At 43.5% G+C, this 27,438-nt stretch overlaps 1 protein-coding gene across 9 annotated transcripts in view; it reads right to left on the bottom strand.

Annotated features, from left to right (window-relative positions):
* Positions 1-350: 350 nt before the first annotated feature.
* The window catches only part of thrb (thyroid hormone receptor beta), a 614,287-nt gene continuing 587,199 nt past the window's right edge, over positions 351-27,438 (bottom strand). For 2 of the 9 annotated variants that reach the window (XM_077222560.1, XM_077222559.1), the window contains 7 exons: positions 18,264-18,364; positions 17,939-18,086; positions 17,559-17,764; positions 16,070-16,096; positions 10,169-10,315; positions 8,742-9,000; positions 351-1,728 (listed from right to left, as the gene is read on the bottom strand). In XM_077222560.1, coding sequence (XP_077078675.1) covers positions 1,487-1,728; positions 8,742-9,000; positions 10,169-10,315; positions 16,070-16,096; positions 17,559-17,764; positions 17,939-18,086; positions 18,264-18,364 — 1,130 coding nt within the window. In that variant the 3' untranslated portion in view covers positions 351-1,486. Of the gene's footprint in view, positions 1,729-8,741; positions 9,001-10,168; positions 10,316-16,069; positions 16,157-17,558; positions 17,765-17,938; positions 18,087-18,263; positions 18,365-19,445; positions 19,987-27,438 lie in introns of those variants that run through there. The other 7 variants (XM_077222558.1, XM_077222557.1, XM_077222562.1 and 4 more) reach the window with 5 other exon arrangements.

Here is a 27,438-nt window from a genome sequence, read left to right as displayed (position 1 = left end):
TGATGTATCGTGTACAGGGGGAAACACACTTTCTATATTGCTCGCTCGTCACTTTAACACTCATATTGTTTTTATATATATATATATATATATATATATAGTGAGAAACTCCTGTCTAAACAGACAAACACAATCGATAGATTTCAGACACACACAGAGCTTGCTGAAGTAACAAAAAGCTGGTGTATTGTGTGCTCAGGGGATATTTATAGCTTCCTGGTTGATGACGTCACTCGCTATGACGCTCCATCTCTCCATTGACTGATTTCATTCATGCTTCAGACGCGTCACGCTGAAGGGCGTTCCCACTGCAATTTCACGCAGCGGTAGTCCCTGAAGGGGAACTATGCAATACTTAGATACATACTGCACACACAAATTGGGTGAAAAATTCTATTGCTAATTAGCTTGAGCTGTTTAATCTATATACATTTTGGTATTGAATTAATTTTTCTCTCGGAAAGATTTCTCTCAACCCCTTGTCCCCCACTGAGCTTGTCACAGTGCATTCTGGGATTTCCTTTAATCAGAAACACTTCATGCAACGCTGCCTTATAATTTGGCCAAAACATTACATCTTAGAAGGCAGTACCATTGTCTCCTGACCATATTATCATTTTATTGCCCCGAGGGTGCTCTTTGGAATTCTCAGTGGTTTCTACAACTTTCTCGTAAAAAATTTTTTTGATAATGCAAGAGTACAGAGCTATAAAATTAATGTGGACAGCATCAGATCATTAGGTCTTGATAGAATTTGATGAGAGTTCATATTGAAATTGACTGACTTTGAATGAAATTGTTATTGAGGCAGCAAATATGTAATGTTACTGTGGTCTTCCTCTCAAGAGCAGCAGGAACATTTAAGTTACCAAATGTCGCATACCATTTAGTGATCTTTTCTAGGACAAAAAATTGAGATATTAAAGATACCTCAGTTGTGATTTTGCTTGACTGATTTCTGATTTCTACAGTCTCAATGTAGGGAAATATTGACTAGGTAGGCAGCTCATTGAGTTTTGAAACAGAACTACTACCAACCTCGGAAGTGAAAGGAAAAAAGGTATTGCTATGCCCCTTTGTAGTGTGGTGCTATTTGTCTTTTTTTCTTCTTTTTTTTCTAAACCCAAATGCATAGTTAATACATCTCACTTAAATGGCATCAAAGACTATGACCAGAAAAAAAATGTATCATTGAAAAAAAAAATCGAGTTACAGAAATGTTTCTTTTTCTTTTTACAAACAAAGAGTGAAAGAAAGAAAACAAACTGTAACACTATTCACATGTACCCGCTTTGTAAAAGGAATGGTTCTATTCAAATTAGGTCAGAGAGCTACTCCTAAAACTATGGAATGAAATGATGCTCAGTAGTGACCAGGAAAAGTAACAGTGTTCATGTGACCAGGAACAGGGACACAGAGTTAGAGGGGAGGTCGGATTTGTGGAGGTTGTTGTTGGTGGGAGCAGCTTGGCCTGATTGGTTGGCCATCAGTCTTCGAACACTTCCAGGAAGAGGGGTGGGAAGAGCTCTGTGGGACATTCCACCTTCATGTGCAGGAAACGGCTGGCATGGCAGGCACCAATCATGCGCAGGTCTGTCACCTTCATCAGCAGCTTGGGCCAGAAGTGAGCCACCTTGTGCTTACGGTGGTTGATGTAATGTTCAAAGGCCAAGAGGAACTCCTCCTGACAACGCTCTATCCGTTCTACGCTTGTTAAACCTGGACGATCTGCCGATGAAACAGAGGAGAAAAGATGATGGGCGGTTCCAGTTTAATTTTAAAACAAATTCACTTTAAATAAAAAAGCAGCCCTTAAAGGTGATGACGTGATTTTATAAAACTTATTTATATTCTAGTTTGAGTCATTTAACATCCTGAAGAAAAGTGGGTGTAAAAACCAGCCTGTTGAAGTATGCCTGTTTATAGCGTTAATTTAAAAATAACACACACACAAAAAAAAAACACTTAAGACATCTCTCAAAATAACTTTGCTGCACAGAAGAAAGTCATACAGGTTTAGTGTGACATGAGGGTGAGTAAATGATGACAATGCCACAAACATGCCCACATAATTTAAATAAGAACTGTGCAGCACTACATTTAGAATGTTTAACAGGTACATAGGTGCCATCAGTTTGCTAGAAATTACACACTTTAAACAAAAAAGAAAATTCCATGCCGAAATAGATGGGACTATTGCAGTTTAGATGTTATTGGTTTTCTGCATGACCAATAACATCTGATGGGTTACAGTGCTGGAAACCTTTTAAGTGTTAAAGCAGAAAAATTATATATTATATATATATATATATATATATATATATATATATATATATATATATATATATATATATATATATATATATATATATATATATAAAGAAATTAAATCATCTCCTTTGGTCTCTCTCGAAAAACCAAATCAGAAAGAACTTTAGGACACTAGTTAAAGCCCAGTTAATTATCAAAAAATTGCTTTAAGCCACTGATTGGGTTCGGCCAGCTGCAACACTGGACAATCTGTTTAAATGTGCAGGAATCGATAAAAAATCCATATAGGAGTGGACGTGGGCATTGAAGACTTTACCTATTGATTGTGACATTCTCAGTTGAAGTGTAATCCCATTTTAATCGCGTTATTAAGTAGTTTCTCCTCAGTGGACTGTGTAATCCTGGGTAATCAGCACTCAGGAAGACCTGCTGAAGCTGGCCTTATAGCTTTTAAACGTACTCCTGGTGGAAGTCACGAGTAATATTCACAACTAACATTAATCAATCATGAAGGAAAATAAAGACTCTTCTTTACGAGATTCACCAGAACTAGTAGTTCATAAGCTTTTTTTCATTGTTAAAAATGATAATTTTAGTCATAGTACATCCTTTTTTATTACAGCAATGACATTTATGCCCCCCTTCCTGACTGCGTTTGCATGCACAAGGATATTCTGATATTTATTGGAAATTGGTTATGGTTTGATTATGAACGTGTCATGTATATATTTTTTACAACCCAATTTGCCAGTGGTCAATATTTTATTACTAGAAATCTGAATAAGAAAACTGCGTTTGAGACGCGGTGGGAACGCTCTGCGTGATTACGTCGTGAAGCACGTGTAAAATCAGTCCAATGGAAGCCCGCTACGACATAGGTGACGTCATAGACCAGGAAACTATAAAGCAACCCTGAAATCAGACCGCGATAGCTTCTGAAAAACCTGAAGCAAGTCGATCAGGGCATGCAGGAAGTATGGCAGGCAAACGCAGCGTCTCGTTCCCTATCAGGGAACCAGGGTTACATACGTAACCTGAGACGTTCCCTTTCAAGGGAACTCGAGCTGCGTTTGAGACGCGGTGGGAACCCTATACCCACTACGCCATAATGACAAATGCCCGTTCTGTGTGAGGTCCTGCGCACACTAAGAAGCAAGCAACCTCGCCCCAGGAGTGGAGAGGTCAAGGTCATAAAACCTGACAAATGTATGCGGAGAGGACCATCCTGCCGCATTACATACGTCAAGAAGGGAAACTCCCGAAATTAAGGCCATAGAGGCCGCCATACTCCGAGTAGAATGGGCCCGCACAGCCATAGGTGAAGGCTGTCCGGCCGCTTCATAAGCCAATGAAATAGCCTCGACTATCCATTTACTCATAACCTGCTTAGATGCAGGGCATCCTCTCTTGAGTGACCCAAAACAAACAAATAGTTGCTCAGATTTACGCCACAGGGCAGCTCTGTGAACGTAGGCATCTAAAGCCCGGACTGGACATAACAGGTTAAGCTGTTCCTGGTCAGGGGTATTAAAGGGTGGAGGATAAAAGGCCTGCAGCACTATTGGGCATCCAACATTCAGTGGGACCTTAAGAATATAACCCGGCCTGGGGTAGAGAAATGCCTTCACCATACCAGGTGCAAATTCCAGACATGAAGGAGCAACCAACAAAGCATGTAAATCACCAATTCTCTTGATAGATGAGATAGCAAGGAGAAATAAAGTCTTTAGAGTGAGGAACTTTTCAGAAACCTCCTCGATGGGCTCAAAGGGAGCTAAAGCCAGACCCTCGAGTACAATGGCCAAGTCCCAAGCCGGTGCTCTAGAGTGCAGTGCAGGTCTCAACCTCAATGTACCACGGAGAAAGCGAGTAATTAGAGGGTTTCTCCCAATAGAAGTACCCCCCAGAGGGGTGTGGTAGGCAGATATAGCCGCCACGTAAACCTTTAGGGTGGAATGAGATAACCTGGCCGAGAAACGGTCTTGCAGAAAATCAAGAACTGAACCAACAGGGCAGTTAACAGGATCTAACTGACGTTCAACACACCACGTGGTGAAAAGTTTCCATTTTAGCGCATACAGCCTTCTCGTGGAAGGAGCTCTGGATTGAAGAATGGTTTCTACAACATCGGTCGACAGACCGGTCTCCCTGAGCCTGGCCCCCTCAGAGGCCAGGCCCACAGTTTCCACAACTCCGGCCGAGGGTGAAATATCGTGCCCCCGGCCTGAGACAGGAGGTCCACCCTGATTGGGATCTCCAAGGGGGAGCCGTCCAGAAGAGACACCAAGTCCGAGAACCAAACTCGGGTCGGCCAATAAGGGGCTACTAGTAGCAGACGAGCCCCTTCTCGGCGAACCCTCTCCAGAACCCCCGGAAGCAAAGATATCAGGGGAAAGGCGTACAGGTGCAGCCTCGGCCACACCTGCACCATAGCATCCAGACCGAGAGGAGCTGGGTGCGTTAGAGAGAACCACATGGGACAATGGGTTGAATCTGATGATGCGAAAAGGTCTACCTGAGCACGACCGAACTTTTCCCACTGGAACTCCACCACTTCTGGGTGAAGTCTCCACTCCCCTGGCCTCACCCCCTGTCTCGACAGAATATCTGCTCCCACATTCTGACGCCCCGGAATATATACCGCCTTGAGCGACAGTAACTTCCCCTGGGCCCAGAGGAGGATCTGATGGGCCAATTTGCAAAGGTGACGTGACCTCAGACCCCCCTGATGGTTGATATAGGAGACCACCGAAGTGTTGTCTGTGCGGACCAACACGTGATGGCCTCTCAGGTCTGGCAGGAAATATTTGAGTGCTCGAAATACCGCCATCAACTCTAAACGATTTATGTGCCAGGAACATTGATGGTCCTGCCACAGACCTTGCGCCGAGCGGCCACTCATGACCGCCCCCCATCCCGTGAGGGAAGCATCCGTCGAAAGCGTGACGCGTCGACAAGGAGCCCCCAACACTGGGCCCTGGGCGAGGAACCAAGGTTTCTTCCACAAGGCCAAGGCACGAAGGCATAGCCGCGTGACCTTGATCTTGCGGAACGGATTTCCCCTCGGAGAAAACCCCTTGGTCCTGAGCCACCACTGCAGGGGTCTCATGTACAGAAGGCCAAAAGTAATAACGTTGGACGCAGCTGCCATGAGACCCAACAGTCTCTGAAACTGTTTCACAGTGAGTGACTGGCCTAGTTTCACATTCTTTGCGGCTGTGAGAATCGCAGAAATACGAGCAGGAGACAGGCGTGCCTGCATTGTGGTCGAATCCCAAATTACACCTAGAAAAGTGGTCCTCTGAGCAGGGAGGAGCACACTCTTTTTGGTGTTTAGCCGCAACCCCAAACTCTTTATGTGGGACAGAACAGCATCTCGATGCTGAACAGCCACCTGCTCTGACTGAGCTAAAATCAACCAATCGTCGATGTAATTTAATACGCGGATGCCCTGGAGTCTCAACGGAGCCAGAGCTGCATCCACGCATTTTGTAAAGGTGCGGGGAGATAAACCTAGGCCAAATGGAAGAACCCGATATTGGTATGCTTCGCCCCCGAAAGCGAACCTCAGGAACCTCCTGTGATGAGGATGGATAGATACATGGAAGTACGCGTCCTTCAAGTCTATTGTGACAAACCAGTCCTCGGACTGAACTTGTGATACAATCTGTTTGAGTGTAAGCATTCTGAACTTGAGTTTCTGAACCCTGCTGTTTAACTGGCGCAGGTCTAGAATAGGACGCAGCCCTCCATCCTTCTTTGGAACAATGAAGTAACGGCTGTAAAACCCTGACTCTCTGCTGGGAGGAGAAACCCTTTCTATAGCTCCCTTTCGAAGAAGTGTCAGTACTTCTTGCTCCATTACCAGAGCCTGCTGTGAGTCCACCACCGTGGGGAGGACTCCTTGAAATCTGAGCGGACGAGAACCGAACTGAATTCTGTAACCCTTTTCTATTATGTGCAGGACCCATAGGGAAATATTTGGCAGAAGTTTCCACGCGGCCAGAAATTCCGATAAGGGAACCAGTCTCTCGAGACTGGCCTCTGGATTTGATTGAACAATCGTTTCGGCGCCCTGAAGCGGCGAACCGGCAGGGAACAACCGAACTGACCGTTCTACAACCCTCCTCAGAGGATTGCACGGGGACGCTGACACCTCGGTGCCCTGAAGCGGCGAACCGGCAGGGAACAACCGAAGTGGCAGCGCTGCGGCTCTCCTCGGAGAGTCGCCCCCCGGAGGGTGCCAAGGAGGGACGGTTCCTCGGAACTGTTCCTCCCTGGAGGGGACCACCCTCAGAAGCCTGATAGCCTTGGCGTCAGGTCTTCTTCTTAGCACAAGCTCTCCTAGAGATAACAGTCCTCAGATCTTGTCTACCCCTAACAGGTCTGGGCTGCGAGCGCCACTCAGGAACCGTAGATTGAGGTGGTGCCCGAGCGGCGACGCTCTGTTTTTGTTGAACTCGGTGAGCGGAGCTCGTAGACGGATGAGGCTGCTCAGACTTTATACTACGAGCAGCCTCGGGGACAATAGACCGGCGAGGAAGAAACCTCTGAAACGCAGCCGCTTGTTTCTTATTTTCTTGAAACCTATCGACGACACAATTTATAGCATCGCCGAACAGACTTGTAGGTGACAGCGGTGCGTCCAGAAGAACAGATCTATCTTTATCTTTTATTTCTGATAAATTTAACCATAAATGGCGTTCCGTGGCCACCAAGGCTGCCATAGAGCGGCCAACAGACTTGGCCGTCTCCTTGGTGGCTCAGAGAGATAAATCTGTCGTGCGACGCAATTCTCGAATTGCGTCAGCACTAACTTCCTCACTATCGTCTATGTCCTTCAGCAGGTCAGCCTGGTACGCTTGGAGAATCGACATAGTGTGCAAACATGCTGCGGCCTGACCTGCTGCCGAATACGCTTTACCCACCAACAGAGATGTATTTTTTAATGGTTTGGTGGGTAACGTCGGGGCTTTCAGAGAAGAAGAAGACTCAGGGGAGAGATAGCTCGCTAGTGTGTCTTCAGCACGAGGCATAGTCAAATAACCATAATGATCAATCCCTTGAACTTTACTATAATTCTTAGTTTGTGGGTTATGCACTCTGAAAGACGCCGGTTTAATCCACGATCTCGAAACCTCGGCGTGGAGATCGGGAAAAAACGGCAGTTCCCGACGAGGAGGTCGTGATCTAGATGGTAAATAACGTTCATCTAAAAGACTCTTTCTAGATTCAACATCGAAATCATCGGCTGGCCACTCAATATTTAATTTAGTAACAGCACGAGATAAAACCTCCATAAGCTCCTCATCAGCAGGGGTATGAGCTGGCGAACACTCAATATCCCCCATACTACCGACATCCAGATCCTCAGAACTGGATAGCCGTAATATTGGTGCCTCAGCCTGGGAAGGAGAAGCCGCAGAGCGGGCTCCTTCCTGGGCAAAGACACCGAATCCAGTAGGTAAGGGCTGAGAAAGGGCGGGGCCCGTCTCAAACCCCGCTACTAGATCCATCTGCGAACCCCAAGATGAAATTCAACGCTGTGCCTCGGCAGCAGCGGGACCCGCACCTCGGGGAGCGCGAACCGAACCGTCCTCCTCAAAGAACGCTCGGCGAGAGCGAAGAGTTTTCATAGACAAACTCAAGCAATGCTCACAGTCAGCCCCCTCGAGGACTGACTCACGGTTCCTGATAGTGAGGACTGGATGTAATATATATATATATATATATATATATATATATATATATATAAGGGGCTTGACAGACAACAATAAATAGACAAGGACAGATATACAGAGAGCGCTTGCTGAAGGTGCAGAAGCTATCGCGGTCTGATTTCAGGGTTGCTTTATAGTTTCCTGGTCTATGACGTCACCTATGTCGTAGCGGGCTTCCATTGGACTGATTTTACACGTGCTTCACGACGTAATCACGCAGAGCGTTCCCACCGCGTCTCAAACGCAGCTCGAGTTCCCTTGAAAGGGAACTGTCATATGCCTGCATCAATTGGAATTCTAAACCATGTAAGATTCTTAGGATTATTTACTGTAACACAAATCTAATTTATTCAAATGTTCATAAAAAAAGACAAAAACAGTCCAAAGCAATCGAATATGCAGTTGCTTGTCACCTGTTTTTAAAATGCCTAAGCCATGAAAGAATAAAGGCTTTTTTATATTTTTCTAAAACAATTTACTCGAGTGCCTTGGACTGTTTTTTTATGATCTGAATCATCCCTACACCCAAAGAGCCCCGGGATACTGAATTTACACCTCGCGCAGCACTTTTTGCATTCCTTGTTTTTACATAAAAAAAGAGTTGTTTCACAGAGAGGAGATTTTGTGCAATATTTGCTATATATATATATATATATATATATATTTGTGTACACATTTGATCATAATGTGCTGGATAAGAAAAAAAATGAATATATTGGATTCAATTTGAGAAATGAAGATGGCACTAACCGGAGGAAAGCAAAATCACGGCTTGGAGCAACGCCACCTCAGAATCATCGAGGTTGAAGGAGGACAGCGAGACACCCAGATCAAAAATGGCATCTGAGACCACACCCAGACCCCCGTTCTTGAGCTGGCCCCGTGTGACAGCCATCTCCCCATTCAGCGTTAAAGTCTCGCTCTCGGGATCATAGCGCACCGCCGCTCGTAGAGACATGATCTCCATACAGCAACCCTTCAGCAAAATGATCTGGTCCTCACAAGGCAGCTGAACAATTACACAATAATCACAGTCATAATATGTATTGTGTATCCAAACATGGGTCACTGTCAAGCTTCAAAATTGATTCATTTGATCTCATCGTTAAATTCTTCACCTCATTTTGATGCATTTTCTGCTGTGGTTTTTTCTACAGGAGGCCTATACAAATTTACATCGACCAACCATTTGGTTGGATGTAAGCTAGGTTTTGAAGTATTTACTGTAATTTCCTATGTTTGGCATCACATTTTTTAATGAACAGGGAGGGTACTCCTTAAGCGTTTTTCAACATGCAGGGTACTCTATTGCTTTCAATAAAAAATCTTCGGCAACATACACAGACGCTATTGGCATGGGACTTTTATCGTCATGATAAAATGATGTATTTGTGTATAATATTGCCATTATGACATATATGTAATTTATATAATAATTTTATTTACATTACACTATTTAGACATTTTTTAACACGTAACCCAATCCTTAAACCTAGCCATTTGTATATTATATAATATAAAACACAGGCTATAACAGACAGATACAACTACAGTCACAATTTATTTAAAATGTACAAATATTCCAAGTGTTCCGAGGTCAAACAATTGCTTTGTTTGAGGAACAGACCCAAAAGCAATCACTGTCTCGTGTCTCCATCCACCGTAAAGCTTACATCCTCTGAATACATTTAAAAATTTATGCCAGAATAAGCGTTATGTAAGTTTTGATTGTGAAATGGCATTGGCTCTCGTATGCCTCATGTCCAACTGCATCATGCTGACATTCAGGTGTATATTTTGAATGACATAATACTGTGTTGGTTCATGGAGTGGGAACATTTTAAGCAATTAAAACCTTCAGGTTCCACTCTGTTCTTCACATAAATATTTCGTATGGCTTCAAAAGACATATACGACAAGTTGTATAATTATATTTTTTTATAATTTGACAAGTTATAATTGTATAATGTTTTCTGCAATAAATACCTATGACTGCACTTTTATTTGCCTGTTACGTGTTTTGAGAAGTGGTTAGGTTTAAGGTAGGGGAGGGATTAGGGTAAAGGGGTACCCTGTGTGTTAAAAAGTGACGCGAAGAGGTCCTGACCAAGCATCCATATGTTACGGGCTAGGAGTGAGAATGTGTTGTTTGATGCAATGTACAACAGGTTTCTTACCTCGCAGAACATGGGCAGCTTTTTGGCAAAATCTACGACACGAGTAATTGCGGGGGTGATAATTTTTGTAAACCGACTGAAGGCTTCTATGTCCACTTTGCTCCCTTCTGGTGCGTTGACGATGGATGCCGAACCGATGTCCTCCGGCTGAAATGAGATGAAGGGGAGAGGTAGTGTGCTCAGTAACACGGGTACTTATAGGAAATGGACATTCACAGAGACGAAAGTATGACACAGCAAATCCTCATTCCCCTCTAAAGCACAAAGAAGGCCAGAGTTACAGCAAGACATGTCAACGAAATAAGAGTAAAGCCCAGTTATAAAGAGGGAAAAGAGGAAAAATGAGGAACTTAAACTACACTATCAGAGCAGAGAAGCGTCTTTGATAGCTCCTTCTGCTGGGGAGCTCATTGACTAGGGTTATCCACTGATATTTGGTTTTTTTTTTTTAGAAAAATTACGATTTGTGACCTTCTGACCAGAAATATTGTGACGTGAAAGACAGAGCAAAAAAAAAAAAAAAAAAGCCAGACTGAGGGTAAAAGAAGATTAGCCTGATGTTCCCTTTTGACATTACGTGAGCTTAGAATTATACAGTTCCATTTCAGTCGATAACGTCAGACGTAGTCGACGGTCGACTGAATGGGGATCTCGCTAGAGAGCCTATCCTCTTCGAGTACTATTGAACGAGCCAATGTAATTGCCGTGCGTGATTCGCATCACACACTCCACCCCCGCGGCGCGGGTATAAATACGTAAGTGGATGCACGCACTAGTTGCCTTTCCCTTCGGAGCGGATCGTTTGATGTCTCTGAGAGTGCTGTTGTCTCCATCGAGCGAGTGTGTCGGTGTTCTTCAGGAAGACTCTCCCAGTTCTGGTGTTCTACAGTGCGAGTGCAGCGGTGATCGCGAGCTTTGAGCTCTCAACTAATGTTTTAACAGCAACAAATTTCTAAATGTTTGTGTGTGTTGATGGCTGGTTAGAGGGCGGAAAACTGAGTGCTTCACTGTTTCAGTTCTCTGTTCAGTGTTGCCGCGGTCATTCCCCTGTGTGCTCCGGCACTGGTGACGGTCCTATTTTCGGAAAGAGCAACACGGGTGCGTTTGCGTCTTTTTCAAGATGTCATTCCGCCCATGCGTTTCTGGGTGCGGTCGTTCCCTGTCTCTCTCTGATGGTCACAACTGTTGTGTCACGTGTTTGGGCTTACAGCACGCTGAGACAGCTTTTGTGGACAGCTCATGTTTTCACTGTGGGAACATGACTGTCGCAGTGTTGAGGGCGAGAGTCGCCTTCGTTAAACGCGGAGAGCGAGTCCCCATTACCATGCCCCACCCTGCACGGGTGCTGTGTGGGATGGGTGACCGGAGGATAGTGTTGGATGTCCCGCCCGGTAACCATTCCCTGTGGGCTCCTCACTCCTCCCTTCCACTGCAACCACTGGAGCCTCCTGTGTTGTCTGCTGGTCCATCTGTAATGTGTGGGCCGGCGGTTTCACTCGGGGCTCCCCTGGAGGACAGGACGTCGATTGCAGCATCGGAGGGTGAGCTGACTTCCAGAGATGATGACTCGGCTGCATTGTCTCCCTCCGGGAGTTCAATGTTGCCCGAGCCGGATCCAGAATTAATAGCCATGCTGAAACGGGCCGCCGAGGCTGCCGGGCTCGAGTGGAACCTCCACCGTGTCCCGTTCAGTCTCGGTTGGAATCTGGAGTTTCGTGTCTTGGGGCGGGCCGCGCTGGTTCTCAGCTCGCCACCCCAGTGCCTTTCTTTCCCGAAATGCATGGAGAGCTTATCAGGTGGTGAACAGCATCTTTCTCTGCCAGAAACTGCCTGAATAGCTTTTCCCCCTCATTACCCTTGATGGAGGAACGGTGAAGGGTTGCGAAGGGTCCCTCCATTGGACCGGTCTGTCGACACAGGTGCACCTGTGTCCGGTGGCCGCTGCCTTTTGGGGGGATCCTCGTCTCCCCCCTAAGGCCTGTGAGTTTTGTCCGTTCCAACGGGCAGAGCTTACAAAGCCTGTGGGCAAGCCGCTTCCTCTTGCATGCCATGGCGTTGCTGCAGGCTAGGGCACCCATGGCATGCACAAGGGTAATCCAGACCGTGCGCTCATAGGTGAGCACCGCACTGCATCCGACCTCACCCTCCGGGGCACGAGTGTCGTAGCGTGCGTGATCGGTCTGGCGATGTCCAACGGTGTGGTCCAGTAGCGCCTTCGTTGGCTCAGCCTGGTTGGTATGGCGGATGCGGACAAGGTTCGATTCCTGGTCTCCCCAATTTCCCAGGTTGGGCTGGTCGGCGACGCAGTGGAGAACTGCATCCAACAGTTCTCTGCCGCTAAAGCGCAGACGGAGGTCATCCGGCACATCCTGCCCCGGTGGCCAGCTGCTGTCTCCACCCGCCGCCGGTGGCAGCTCCTCTGCCTGCTCGTCGCCGTGGGCGTTCCCCGGCTGCCGCTCCTGCTGGGCCTCCGCAGCAGCCTCCACCCAGGCCTCAGCATGGAGCCGGCGCAGTAGAGACGCCCAGCCCGCTCCAGGCACTGCCAAGCCAGGTGGCAAGCGACAGCGAAAGCATTCCGGAGCGGGTCGCCCAGGAATGGATGAGATTCTCTTGGAGTGGCACGATCACTTCCTCCCCCCGGGTGAGGGCCGGGGGGAGCCTTTTGTTTGTGTGTGTGTCTGTTCCGCCGCTGGCTCCCTAAAAAAAATAAAAATAAAAAAAGCAGAGCAAGCGGTACCCACACTTCAAAGAGAGAGCAATTTCATCTGTTCCTGGGTCCCAAGAGGGCCAGTCTGGCGGGTGTGACCCTGTATAGCCTTACACCCCTCAGCTCCCCCTTGGTCGCCATCAGGCAGCTTGGTGCGTTCGAGGACCCGGTCATCAGCCTTCTCACGCGCCCCCTGCCGCTAGTGGAGACAGGTAAGTGTTGCACAGCACACTAACACCACTCTCTCTACTTTGCTGCCCCACCTCAGGCTCGGCTACCCCGCTCAAGTCAGTGATAATCATCACATTAGGTGTTGAGCAGACGTGCTCCTGAAAATTCAGTGATATTCATCACACCGAGTGTTGAGCAGTGCTCCTGACTTGTGTGTGCTTATCTTATCCTGCTGGCGAAGGATTTGATATAGCCGCTCCTCCAGCCGGTACGAAGGCCAGTTGTAAACTCGTTCTTCGTGCTACTAGGTGGTGGGTCGTGACCATCTTGGCCCAAGATCGGTCTGCAGCTCCGACCTGAAAGACATGTGCTTCAGATCTCTACCTTCCGCACCGCAGGCCATCCTGTGTGTTGCGTGAAAGGGTGGAGTATCAGTACAGTGTCCATCCCCTCGAGTGCTCCAGAGCCCGTTGGGTCTTCAGGGCAACTGGAAGAGAGTAATCTCGCCCACGGGCTGAGTATCTCTTTTTCAGTTTTGGAGATGGACTCGGTCTAACACGTCTCTCCAATGAGAATGTGTTCAGCTGGTGTTTGAAGTGAGAAAGGGTCCCACTGAAAGAACTTTAAGAGGCTCCTGGGGTATATGGTAGTTTCAGCCTTTGGCTTCCTCCATATGTGACCGCTTCAGCGCTAGCTTCATGATCGAGTCCCGAGGTGATCGTGGCAGAGCAGCTCACCCTGTGTGACTATAGTTCATCCTGGTCTGCTGCCAAACCCTCTTCAACAGAGGGGCCATGTACAAAGGGCGTGTTTTAACTGGGGCCGGGGCGACCCTCGACTACACGGGCATTCGTGCCTCGAGTTGTTAGACATTGCGACCGTTGCGCAAGCTTTCCTTGCATGTCACAACTCACCCGTCACCTCCTCCTTGGAGTCAGAAGCTTCTGAGGACGTTTTGTTCCACTCTTCCCGCTCTACTCAATTGTGCCGCCATCGAGCCTCACGACTGTTATAGCCAGGGCAAGTGGAGACTCCATCCCCTGGGTCCAGCTGGGTCATGACCATTCCGGGCCGCTCAGTTGCCCCTCCGGTTTCATCTTCCTGCCAGTGTTTTTATAAACCGAGCGGACTACCCTTGGACAAACACTGGCTCTCAGCTGCCCCAGGGGCCCGCAGAAATGCGTTTAACCCCAGTTCCCCCGGAGATTCCGGGCGGTCTTACATCTGAACGCGGAGGTTCAGGTGGCTATCACAGGCATGTGATAGTTACCATCACTTCTGAGAGCACCCCCTAGAAATGGGTAGCGTGCTTACGCCTTTATAAGTGGAATCTAGTTGTTGAGTGCGTCTTTTTTCCAGAGGAGATCCTGAAAGCTTTTCGATCACTTCAGTGCTCTCTTTCCTGCAAAATGGGTTGGAGTAGGCTGTTTTCCTTCACCCTCAAAATGATGTTGCCTCGGTGTTTAAACGACGCTCATCGTGTTGCAGAAGTGTGCAGAAGCCCGTTCTGATCGTCAGGTTCCTGAGGAGCAAGGTCTTGTAAATCCTTGCGTCCCTCTTTATCCTCTTGGGCCTTGTCCCTGGTGCGATGCACTGCAGAGACCGCCACTGAGCCACTGCAGGCAGTGAGTTAAAAATTCTGTTATATCAGTTCTCCTGCTCGCGTGGTCTCTTCTAGAGGGTAGGGACTTGCTCGCTTTCGGTCAACGTATTGTGCCTGGAGTCTGGGCCGGCTAACTCTCACAAGCTGAGACCCCGGCTCGGATTGTGCCCAAGGTTCCTACCTCTCCCGTAATAGGAGCAGGTGGTGAGCCTGCAAGCACTGCCCTGGAGGAGGCAGATCCAGCCCTGGCTTCTCTGTCCGTTCTCTTGGACGTGTACAGAACGCAAGCCATAGACCTCTTAGGCTGAAGCCATCCCAGTGACATTCCATATGTTAGATTGTCTGGGGTCCGCCCAGTTCATATGTGTATTTTCCACGTTACCTCCCTCTGGGTTGGATATGGCTTCCGCAGCGTCCCTTCCTTCCAATGTACGGGGAACGCTTTCCCAGTAGTCCTGTAGGAACAGCAGTGACTTCCCTGGCCTAAGCCCTGTCCTTCCCCGCCTTAAATTTGCGGGGGCATCAGGAGGCTTTGGTTTAGGCACTGGAAGGTGGCAGCGTTAGTGGCGTTTTCAAAGGTTATCCCCATTCAGTCGACCGTCGACTACGTCTGATGTTATCGACTGAAAGGGAACGTCCTGGTTGCGTATGCAACCCACCGTTCCCTGAAGGAGGGAACGGAGGACGTAGTCCCCTTGCCACTACCGCTGGATCACCGCTGACCCCGGGTTACTCTCGGCTCCTCAGCGAAAAGCAACTAGTGCGTGCATCCACTTCCATATTTATACCCGCGCCGCGGGGGAGGAGTGTGTGATGCGAATCACGCACGCCAATTACATTGGCTCGTTCAATAGTACTCGAAGAGGATAGGCTCTCTAGCGAGATCCCCATTCAGTCGACCGTCGACTACGTCCTCCGTTCCCTCCTTCAGGAAATGGTGGGTTGCATACGCAACCAGGACGTTCTATCTCCGTTTAGGGTAGTTCTGAGATATTGAGCATCAAAGTTTTTAAATCCCTGCTATTTTGTGAGATGAAACCTTTTTATTTTATTAATAACTACTAACAAAATATTTTTTTTTACAAAAATAACACCACACAGGCATTAATAAACACCCAATGAATAAGATTGTCAAAAACTCAATTTCGACCAAAAGTGGAGATAGAACCATATAATTCTATGCTCACGATTAGGCAATTATTCAGCTTTCCTCTTCTATGTACACCTTCATTCTGACAACGTGAGCAGAGAGCTACATAAACACTCCAAACAAATGCCTCAAGCATCCAGCATGTCAATTTTATCCGCAAAAAAACAAACAAACAAAAAAACGTGACAGAAATGAAAGCAGCTGAGAATTTGAGAGGGCGTTCTTTTGGATAAAAACATAAATAAATGTGTTTGCTCTGCTGGTTCTTACCTTTGCTTCCTTCACCCCCACTGCACTCTGGTCAGAAGTACAGAATAAATTACATGTTATTTCATTAAGTAGCATTGCTTCCTCGACCTGTTGGGCAATCAACAGGGATTGTGAAGTTTCAATGAAGAACCCGAGTCAAGTCAACTAAAAAGAACAAGTTTAAACTGGACAGGTGAGAGTGCAGACAGAAAATGACAGTGAGATAGTGAGTTTGCGTGGAGTTTCCATGGATTTCATGGCTTTAAAATCATCATTGTATATTATTATATAATATAATAGTCATATAATATTACATACAGAATAACTGCATACAGAAATGTAGGATTCAAAGTACAAAAACATTTACTGCAAATTGGCCATAGTAAAACTTTTTAATACAAATTAATACAAATTTTGCTGTTAATTTTATGTTCTACCTCACAATATATGTATATGAAAACTAGGACTGGGTGATCTATCTTGCATTTTTTTTTGTATACTGTATATTTTTTTTTTTAGCCCTTTGACGTTTCATGATACTTGCATGATATCTGAAGTGGCTTAATAGTCGGTTCAAAAAGACAATGGGCTTAAATCATAATTCATGAGCAGAATACATTTTTGTAAAAGTCGTCTGTAAAACTATTGCAACAATTTGCGTAAGAATGTTCTATGAACAATTTACATAGAAATTCACTCTGCTTGTGTTTTATGAATGAGGTTTTTGAGTAATGCTAACAAATCTCTGAATCAGAGTTATGAAACAGACAGAAATTAATTCACCTTGCCAACACCAATATATTTTTTCATACTGAAGTTTAAGTGACCGTCTGTACTTTCTCTAGTGACAGAAAATACACATGCATGTCACCTTTAAATTTGAAATCTTAATGCTGTAACTTACAGAATTAAGAAACTAGTGGAATGACGAACTTTGAGGTAAACGTAATTGCCAAATAGAAAGCGTCAAACATTTTAAGAAAGCAAGTAAACTTCCCATGGAAACCCACAGCAGTGTTAAAAGAGTCCTCAAACAGAACTTCAATCTGTAAAGGACAGTTAGAGTCAAGAGAAAATAACAATTATGAACCTTGGAACCTTAGAAACTTGGTTAGAAAAAGACAGAGAAGAATATCAGAAAAGAAACAAACATGAGAAAACAGTTTTGGGTTTAGGAAACAGAGCTTGAGAAAGAAGGACAAAGGTGTTCCATTAAAGTTAGTGCTGCTGCCTTTCAGGTAGAGATTCTTCATCGTCCATCTAACACTCCCCACTCTACAAGGAGATACAAAAACATGGACATATTAACAATGGGAACAGCGGTGAGGAAGGGCTTGGGAATTGTGCGGGAAGGGTTGGGAAGGGGAATCTAAGGTTGTGGTAGGGTAAAAAAAAGAAAAGAAAGAAAAATAGAATCGCACCCCAAACAAACAAACAAACAAACAAACAAAAACATCCTAAACACAAGATACATAACTGTAGATCACTGATGCAGTCATCGACCTCTCACCAGGAATTTACGCTTCTGTTTCCAGTGATTGCCTTGAGCGTTTGTGGACATATGTGCCTCTGTGACAACCCGGATCAGCTCCCACTCCTCCTGCGTTGGCTCTGGCCGGTCCCACACCGTCTTCTGCATCTCTTCGCGCCGCCGCCGTTGACGGTTCTCCTCGATCAACTTTCGCTTGGCTAGACGCTTACTGTCATCCAACACCACTGGAGGAACAACAAAATGTTTGCAAGAGCTATGCACAATGTCTGTCTTTTTAACAATCAAACACAAAGCAACTTTTTGTCAATGTTGAGACAGCAAAAGTGCTTGTACTTACAGAATCATCAATTAACAGGGGCAAAAGGCTATTTAAGGGTTTTTGACTTTAGGACACTCACAGTCTGTTGCCATGCCAACAGCAATGCATTTCTTGAAGCGACATTCTTGGCACTGGTTGCGGGTGACTTTGTCAATGACGCACTTTCCCTCGTACTTGCAAGCGTATGTTGGGTTTAAGTTCTTCTGAATTGTGCGTCGAAAAAAACCCTTAAAACAAGATTTCAGTTTTAATTGCAGAGCATGGCCCTTCTTATAAATATCATAATGAAGTAGTGTAAACAGAGTGTGATGTGTATTGTACATTAATCAAATTTGTCATTAATGCACTGCGTGATTTTCTAAGAGAACGGAAGGGCTGAACTCAAATACATTTGAAACACTCACTTTGCAGCCCTCACAGGTAATGCAACGGTAATGGTAGCCAGTTGCTTTGTCTCCACACACAACACACAGCTCATCCTTGTCCAGGTAACTTGGTATGTACCCTATAAACAGGTAAAAGTACTGTAATGTACACATTTGATTAAAATAAGAAAATGTAACGTGGAAATCTCAGCATAAAAATAGATACAACTGCTTGTGAAGTTATAAAACAGCGCTAAAACTCAAAATACAGAACAAAAGAGGTGGTGCATTTTAAGAGGTGGTGCATTCTATCTTGCCATTTAAATACATTCATTAAGCTATCTTATCTTAAAAAAACATATTTTAATTAAATAATTAAATGATAAAAAATATTAAATTGAGATATGTTGATTTTTGTGAAAAAACTCAAGAAAGAAAAAGTATAAGAGAAAATGTGAGCATTGTGAGAAAGAATAGAAGGAAAAAGTATTAAAGGAAAAACATATTTTTTCAGAATGTTCTTATGTGTAGACAAAAACCCAACAACAACAAAAATACAAGTTTTAAGACAAACATACGTTCAGGCAGCTTGCAGCAGCTCAAGAATAAATATGTGATCAATAAGTCTTTTGATGAGGTCAGTGGCAGGACAGTAGCTCAAACCTTCTGTTCCTCTGTCTGTGTCCTTACAAATCAATACAACATACCCCAAACCTCCATCCAACCCTGAAGATCAATAAACTACACAATGCCAAACTAGCTCCCTGAACAGGTCTTTGAAAGAGGCACTTACTTTCAGTTTACTATTATAACATCATAATGACAGCTTTTCCAATACTTGCTCATTTTGATTAAGTTTTGCAACTGGCACAAATGGATGGTATAATAGCAAACATATTGATATAAAATACAAAAATGACACTAACACATTTTGAATCAGTCCTCAAATGTCAGACAAAAAACAAACAAAAAAAAAAAAAACACCACCACCAATGAAAACACTATTTTAGTCATAAATCAAAATATTCTTAATCAGATTTCAACTGAGCACATCTGAGTATAAACACAGAAAATTTTGGACTGAGATATTAGACTACTACACGTGTACACTGTTTACATGTTTGCAAAAAGTCACCCACCTAAAAAAAAAAAAATAAAGGAAAAGACAAAACTTTGGAACCAAACAGCACAGCTCTATGCTTCTTCTAGAGCTTGCGATACCTTTCCTGTGTGGCCCCTGCATCCACTGCATCTGAAAGAAGTCTGGCCTGCCGTCAGAGTAGTAGTCTGGTTGGTGGTAGTGACTGAGAGGCACCTCCATGGAGCATAACTCACTCTTGAACACAGGGTTGCCTCCATTGAACGGGCACCCGTAGGGTTGGCTGGGCAGCCAGGCCTGCTCCATGCTAGGAGGATGGTGGTGTAATGGCTGTGGCTCACAGTGAGTGAAACCAGGCCCTTCTCCACCATACATGCAGCACTCACCTCCGGGCGGCACTGCATATCCCCCATTCACACCGTGGGCTATGTCATACATGTCTGACATGCAGTAATTCATTATGAAAATCTTCAAAGGCACAACCACACACAAAAAAAACTTTTTAAAAAGCTTAAGTCAATGCAACAAAATCGGTACAGTTAATGCAATTTTTTAAAAATCGATTGGCGGCCGCACTGACGTGCGTACAGATATCAGAGCTGACATGAAGTCATGAAGCATACTAGGTGAAAAGTGTCTGTAGGACATCAGCTCTTATATATGGAGAATCCACCCGCCCCACTTGCCCCCCGCCCAGCCAAATTGGGAGAAAGATTTTGAGCACTCTCTCTTAATCTGACACCGGACAAATCCAAGAGGTTGAACAGACGGGGCGACACATCCTCAGACAGGAAGACTGTCATACATTTGTACGAAAAACCGTCAAACAGATCAGATCATGTTAAATTTGCCATCAGATCAAGCGTTACTAAATGGTAAGATTACAATCACAATCCCAAAAGTCAAAAGTTTATTGATTTCAAATATGAGGCGTTTTAGGCACTGATTAGGTCCTAATCCCAAATGAAGCTGTGCAATGACTCATGACACATGTGAGGGCTTCAGCCATGGGTGGCATTTATTTATGCATAACTTCTAAGAAATAACCACATAATGAATAAAATGTGAACCTGTTTTGCCATCAGTCTGTCTGATAGTGTCCTACAGAAAAAAAATAACAAATTGCTCCAGGTCTATTTTGATTACAGAATTTACTATTTTCTGTTCAAGAAATATTGCATCAGGTAATTGCATTTGACAATTACATCTCCTAAATGTAAAATATCATTTTAATTTACATTTTAATAAAAAAAGTACCATATATTATACTTATAAAAGTTTTTGTTAGTTAGTTAGTACTAAACTTAAAAATAATATTTTAAGTTATATACAAGTTAAAATCTATGGACATCATCTGTGGCTTTTTGTTTATTACCACAGAAGATCATTTATTTTTAAATGTGGTGAGTTATGAAGTATACTGGACTGGACCACGGTGTACTTGTCATTCAAGTGCATTTACATACATGCTTTATAATTTGAAAAATTAGGTTAACATATTCTGTTGTAATTTTAACTGCAAAACAAATGTAACTTCTATATAACTTGAAATACATTCAAATTATATTAACATGGAGTATAAAAAAGAAGTCTACAATACAATTTTGTTTCACTCTCCCAAGCTTTAATCGAGATACTGTAGCATCAGTATAAGTACTGCTGTATCTATAATAGCTTCGGGAACACACAATAAAAAAGTGCAAAATATCAAATTAACTCTGAGGTGGAAACTGGGTTATGACGCTGAGAGTTAAGACGGCCAATGTGACCAGCAGGTAACAGCTGATTTTAGCAAAGGCTCCTGAGGCAAAGCCCCTCTACAACAGAGCCTGATACCAGTTTAACTTTTTGATGAGGTGACTGTCTCGCATAAGCTTAATCTTTACAGGGATTTCATAAAGACTTTAACCGCCAAAAACAACATTCAGACACATTAGCAAACATCTGAACAATCTGGCGGTGCTTGAAAACAAAGCAGAACCTCCTAATTGGGTTGCAGAATATCCTTATTTAGAAATATTTATATATTTTCAGTATGCGATTTATAATATACAAAATATATCTATACAAAATACATTGAAAATACAAATATATTTTTTTCAGGTTAAAAATCTTTAAAAGCACAAATACTTTAATGAAATGTTTAATCGATACATTTTGTTTTTTAGACTAACATGGTTAAACTGCTCTAGATCTTGATAAGTAAACTGTATTAAACATCTAGCATTCCAGATTAGAGCCAGTGCCCATTCACAGCCCGTTGCCACTTTGAGCATTTTCACCTAATTGCGTATAATCATTATCCAATTGTTAGGAATTTATATCCAGTAATTAAATATTCATGACTGTACCAATACCTCGAAACACACACATACAGTTATTTTGGTCTGCAGTTGCAGGTTATCATAACATAAAACAGGAAACTCATTCTGAAAAAGTTCAGTGCCAAGAAAAATTGTGAACTTACCAAGATTAACATTCCTAGATTCAAAGAAGTAAAGTACTCCCACAATCTTAACCGTAGCCTCCTCAAAGCCTCAAAAACCTCAAAGATGATTGATCCATTATAGACCACTGTAGATCCTATAAAAATACCCAGTAATCAAGAACATGAGAGCTTGACTTGATATGTTTTCGAAAACACCTCCATAACCCTACCGGCACACTCTCTTGGTCTCAGCACATGGATCGTTGGCTTATGTAGGAAGTGTGTGTTCAGTTTGGCAGGTCTGCGTCATTATGCACCTACTAGCGAGTTTTCGACCAATTTATTCCCTCCTGGATCGATCACTTGAGGTCCTGGGGTTCAAGGCTGGTCATGTACAGTTTTCGGATGGTGGCCCTCATAGCACTGGGGATAGGGCCTTGGTTGACATGGCTTCCTGAGCCAGATGTCCCCAGCGTTACCTGAGCAGTGAGCTTCGCTGAGGCCACCTTAAACACACAGCCAGGGTGACCTGAGGGAAAGACCAAAACAATGCTGTCTCATCCCTAGAAGACTCTCCAACCTCACCAATGACTCTCAACAACACATAGACAAAATACCCACAGCGAGGGACTCATAATGACTCAATGTGATTTACAAGAGAATCAAGCCCGCCGTACCTACAAGCTGTCACTGGCTAGCCTTGGCAAGAGGCCTTAATCAACACTATTAGTGATCTAGACATAACTGATCAATAAGGTGCTGATCTAGACATAATTTAGCCACTGCTTAGAGTAAATCAAGGGCACTGATCAATTGACTAATCATCTTAATTTCGTAATCTGCAGCAAATGAAGACCAGCATCAGGTTAGGACTGCTGATAGAATATTTTCATTCAGCCTACTGGAAAAAAAGACTGGTAATAAAACTTGTGCTGCCACATATTGCCAAAACCATAAGCTATTTTCCGAAGCCTAGTGAGGCGCCTTTCTAGACAGCATTTTAAGAGACAACAAGCATATTTCCGACATCAAAATTGTTTCTAAACACATCAGGCTGCAATAGGATGCTTCCTTACACATTACCTTACTTTACCCAAAATCATCCAGAAGGCAATGTGAAAAGCTAAACTGAGTAATTTCTCATTCATATCATTTCATTAATACTGTCAAGTGTGAATACAAATATTTATAGTTCAATGTAAATAACAAAAATATTATTTTACCAAATATTTGTGTGATATTTATTGTTAGAGCTTATAGAGTTATAGTATCACTTAGTAACATGTCTTTAGGCTATAGGCTTACAATTCCTGTCCAGCGTATGTTTATTGTAAGACTTTTTTGAATTGTCAGCTGATTTGAGTTATATTATTGGTTACAAAAACACTTGGTTATGCTTGTATCATTAAAATTCATTATCTTTATCATAAGCATAATAAGCACATATAGTTTTACAGTTAACTGCACTTAGCAGACAGACATGTGAATTACAATGGATAACACACCAATGCTCCGGCAGACGATTGCTCTTATAAGAGAGCAAGACGCTCAAACCATCAGTCCTCAAGACGTCTGTTGTAGTATATGACATCACTCTCTACATCTCAATTGTATCCACAAGCTTTGCATGACCAGCATCTCCTAAATATATTCTCTAATGAGCTTTATAGAGGCAATCAAATTTTCCAACCAAGCAAATATATTGTTCATGATCCACTAATTGTGCAATTTAGACCAGTTTCAACTGGATTAAAACCAGATTGTGTCTTTCCAAAACGATATGTACCTGCAACTACAGCCATGTGACACATATTTTTAAGTTTCCAAAACAATACTTTGTCAATGAGGCAATGATACTTACAAACACAGGGTTTAGAAGAAAATTGTAAATGACACTAACTGTCAAAAGTGTTGTCACCCCTGCTTTAATTCCTAACCCTTAAGACAAGCAGGGATTACAAAGTTAATTAGAGAGTCAGAAGTAATCTCTATCTAACAGGATCAATAGAACGCTAACCAGATGCAGATATGTGAACAAGAACCGAGCTGGATTGGTTCAAGACATGTGACAGCATCTGGGATCTGGCATCTTGCATTAAGAGTCAAAATGTGTTTATAAGCATTTCCAAGTAAAGTCACATTCATTTATATAGAGCTTTATGCAATGCAGATAGTTTCAAACCAGCTTTAATAACAGTTAATGTTACAAAATCCATCAATTCTAAAACAACTTCAGCTGTAAAGCAGCACTACAGAAGACAATGTCATCATTTTAGTAATTATATTAATAAAAAATATTACTGAATTTTATTTGTCTTTTAAAAAGGGCCGTAACCACCAAAGGCATTGCGGGGGACAAGTCCCCCCTACCCCTCAATAATTAGAAATGGCAAAATTGTCCCACCCAGTATTTGCTATTTTTGATGCCACTCTGGTGCACTCCATTATGCAGCATTCTGTTTGTTGTTATGATGACAAACAGTTTAAAAAGTTACATTTAAGGCTGGTCGACCTCAGCGGTCTAACAGCGTAATATACAGTGTACTCAACTCATACAATATACTCAACTTTTTGTTATGGAATTTCGCCATTTTTATTTGAAAATATGCTATAATTTACACGATCCTTGCATTTTATTCATAACTGAATGTTACGAGACAAGAAACATTTTGCGTTTTTGATATTTTAGACATTCAAATAAGAGTAATTGTGTGTACATTTTTGAATAAAATATGATTTTCTAAGAGTTTAAATGGATTACTTAACAGCTAGGCAATTAGAGCTGGAACTTCCTTTGTCGTTCTTATTTCTTTTCTTTATTCTCTTAAATCCCTTTTAATCCTTTAATTATTTAATTTCTTTAAATAAAGTCACCTTTATTTATATAGCACTTTATACAATACAGATTGTTTCAAAGTAGCTTTACAGTGATAACAGGAAAATGATTAAATTATGCAAACAGTTAATTTCGACTCTTCGGCAGCTAAACTAAAATAGTATAATTGTTTAGCTGAAGTGTTGATTCAGTTCCCATTCAGTCACTACGAGTTACGTCAGTGACTGACAAATTGGGGTCGCGCCTGAGAGCCCTATCACCTTCGAATGTTAACAGAAACAGCCAATGGACATTGGCGATGGAGATTTGCATCACGAACGACGCCCCGTGCTGCGGTTATATAGGAAGCGTGCAGCAGACACTCTCTAAACTTCGCTTCGGAGCCGAGCGTTTCTGCACTGATTCGATATCGATCACAAGTTAAGTATGGAGTACCACAAGGATCAGAACTAGAACCGTTTCTTTTCACCCTCTACATTCTACCCTTGGGAGATATCATTAGGAAGCATGGGATTAGTTTTCACTGTTATGCTCTATATTCCTTTGCATCCTGACGAAATTTACCAATTCATAAAATTAACGGAATGTGTAGCTGATATAAAAATTTGGATGACTAGTAATTTCCTACAACTTAATTCTGAAAAAAACAGAGTTTCTAGTTATTGGGCAATAAACCTCTGCACGTACTGTCTAACAATTGATGGCTGCTCTTTGAACCTGGGTGTGCTCTTTGATACCAATCTTTTATTTGAAAGCCACGTTTCTAGCATCTGTAAAACCGCATTCTTCCATCTTAAAAGTATATATAAATTACGACATATGCTTTCAATGAAAAATGTGGAACAGTTAGTTATGCGTTCATGACCTCAAGGCTAGATTATTGTAGTGCTCTACTGGGTGGTTGCCCTGCACATTTAATAAACAAAGTCCAAAATGCAGCCGCTAGAGTTCTTACTAGAACCAGGAAGTATAACCATATTAGCCCAATTCTGCCAACACTGCATCGGCTCCATATTAAACATCGTATACATATTAAAATATTGCTGATTACTTACAAAGCGCTTAATGGTTTAGCTCCCCAGTACTTGAGCGAGCTCTTAACGCATTATAGTCCTTCATGTCTATGGCAATTTCAAAATTCTGTCCAGTTGATAATATCTAGAATATCAAAATCAACTACTTGTTTTAAAATTAACTGCTGTAGATCCTTTTCCTATTTAAACCCAAAACTTTGGAATAGTCTTCCTAGCATTGTCCGTGAAGCAGACACACTCTGTCAGTTAAAATCTAGACTAAAAACACATCTCTTTAACCTGGCATACACATAGAACATTATACATTTCTATAATTCAAATCAGTTAAATGATTATTAGGCTGCATAAACTAGGTCTGCCGGAACTGGGAATACATCCTATACCACCTGTTGTACTCGTTACATCATAAGAAGAATGGCATCTACGCTAATGTTAGTCTTTCTGTTTATTCCGAGGTTTAATCAGCTGGATCCGGGCCATATTCAGATCAGATGGTGGACCAGCGCCTAGACAAGACCACAACATATGATGTAGTCAGCTGGATCAGGGCCGTATCCAGATCAGATGGTGGACCTGCGCCTAGACACGATCACAACACATGATGTAGTCAGCCGTATCTGGGCTGGATCCAGATCAGATGGTGGGCCTGCGAGTAGACACGACAACAACGCATCCCTGAAGTGTCAACAGACATTGTGTCAACTAGACTCTCCCCTGTGAAGGCGTCAACAACACGACAGCTATCGGCACTGATTCTCAACAAACCCGTCTCCATACCTTCAACCAGATGAAACTGGATAAATATTCTAAATGTTCCAATCCAATCTGACTTCTGACCTATAATGCTGCCTGAATCATTATCATGCACTGTTCGTTAATTGGCCATAGGAGAACTGGCCCCCCAACTGAGCCTGGTTTCTCCCAAGGTTTTGGTTCTTTACCATTGTTTTTTTGTGTGCATTTTTCTCCTTTGTTGCCTTTAGCTTGCTTAGTTGTGGACATTTAATATTCAGCAACATTATTGATCTGCCTGCATTAACACCATTATTTGAGAACTGAACTGAGCTGGACGATGACATCACGGTTTTCTCTAGAGCAGCTATTATATAAATTAATAACTTAATAAATTTGTGGCGAGGGGGGCGTGGTTTTGCGGAGTCTGTAGCGGGAGAGGGAGGACGGAGCAGAGCGGAGCGTAAGTAGGTCAAGTGCAGATGATGAACACCTGTGTCTGATTTCAGTAATTGGCGTGGAGAGACCGGATATAAGCCGGCGTGTGAGAGCGAGAGGGGAGAGAGAAACGAGCTAGGACCTCGCGTGTGCTGCTGTGGAAGGAGATTGCAACGAATTCTGAGTTATTATATTTTGGCTGTGCCTGTGCACGGTGAACGCGCTCTGTGCGCACCTGTTTGTTTATTTTTGTGACGTGAATAAAAGTGAAACGTCCCAGCTCAAGCCGACCCCTGTCTTCTTCCTTCCTGTCTGAACTGAACCTTGTCACACTGGTGCCGAAACCCGGGAGGGAAGAAGATCGCCGCCGCCATGCAGACCCCGCCAGCGTCACCATTCGCAGACATAATCCAGTCGCTCGCCGGTCTTCACCAAGAGCAACACCAACAACTGCTGACGATCAAGGAGGAGCAGGACAAACGGTTCGAGGCGCTCCTCCGAGCTCAGCATGAAGACCGCGAGCTACTCCGGAGCTGGGTGGACCGGGAGGTTCGGGCCATCCCCGCATCTAAAGACCATTCACCTCCTCTGCCTCTGAACAGGATGGGATCTCAGGACGACCCAGAGGCGTTCTTGGACCTATTCGA

The sequence above is a fragment of the Siphateles boraxobius genome, unplaced genomic scaffold (assembly GCF_051911475.1).
Source record: "Siphateles boraxobius isolate OS27281-9 unplaced genomic scaffold, OSU_SipBor_1 89, whole genome shotgun sequence".
Classification (NCBI taxonomy): Eukaryota; Metazoa; Chordata; class Actinopteri; order Cypriniformes; family Leuciscidae; genus Siphateles; species Siphateles boraxobius.
Note: the sequence above shows the minus strand (reverse complement) of the source record. Positions and strands in the feature narration are given on the sequence as shown.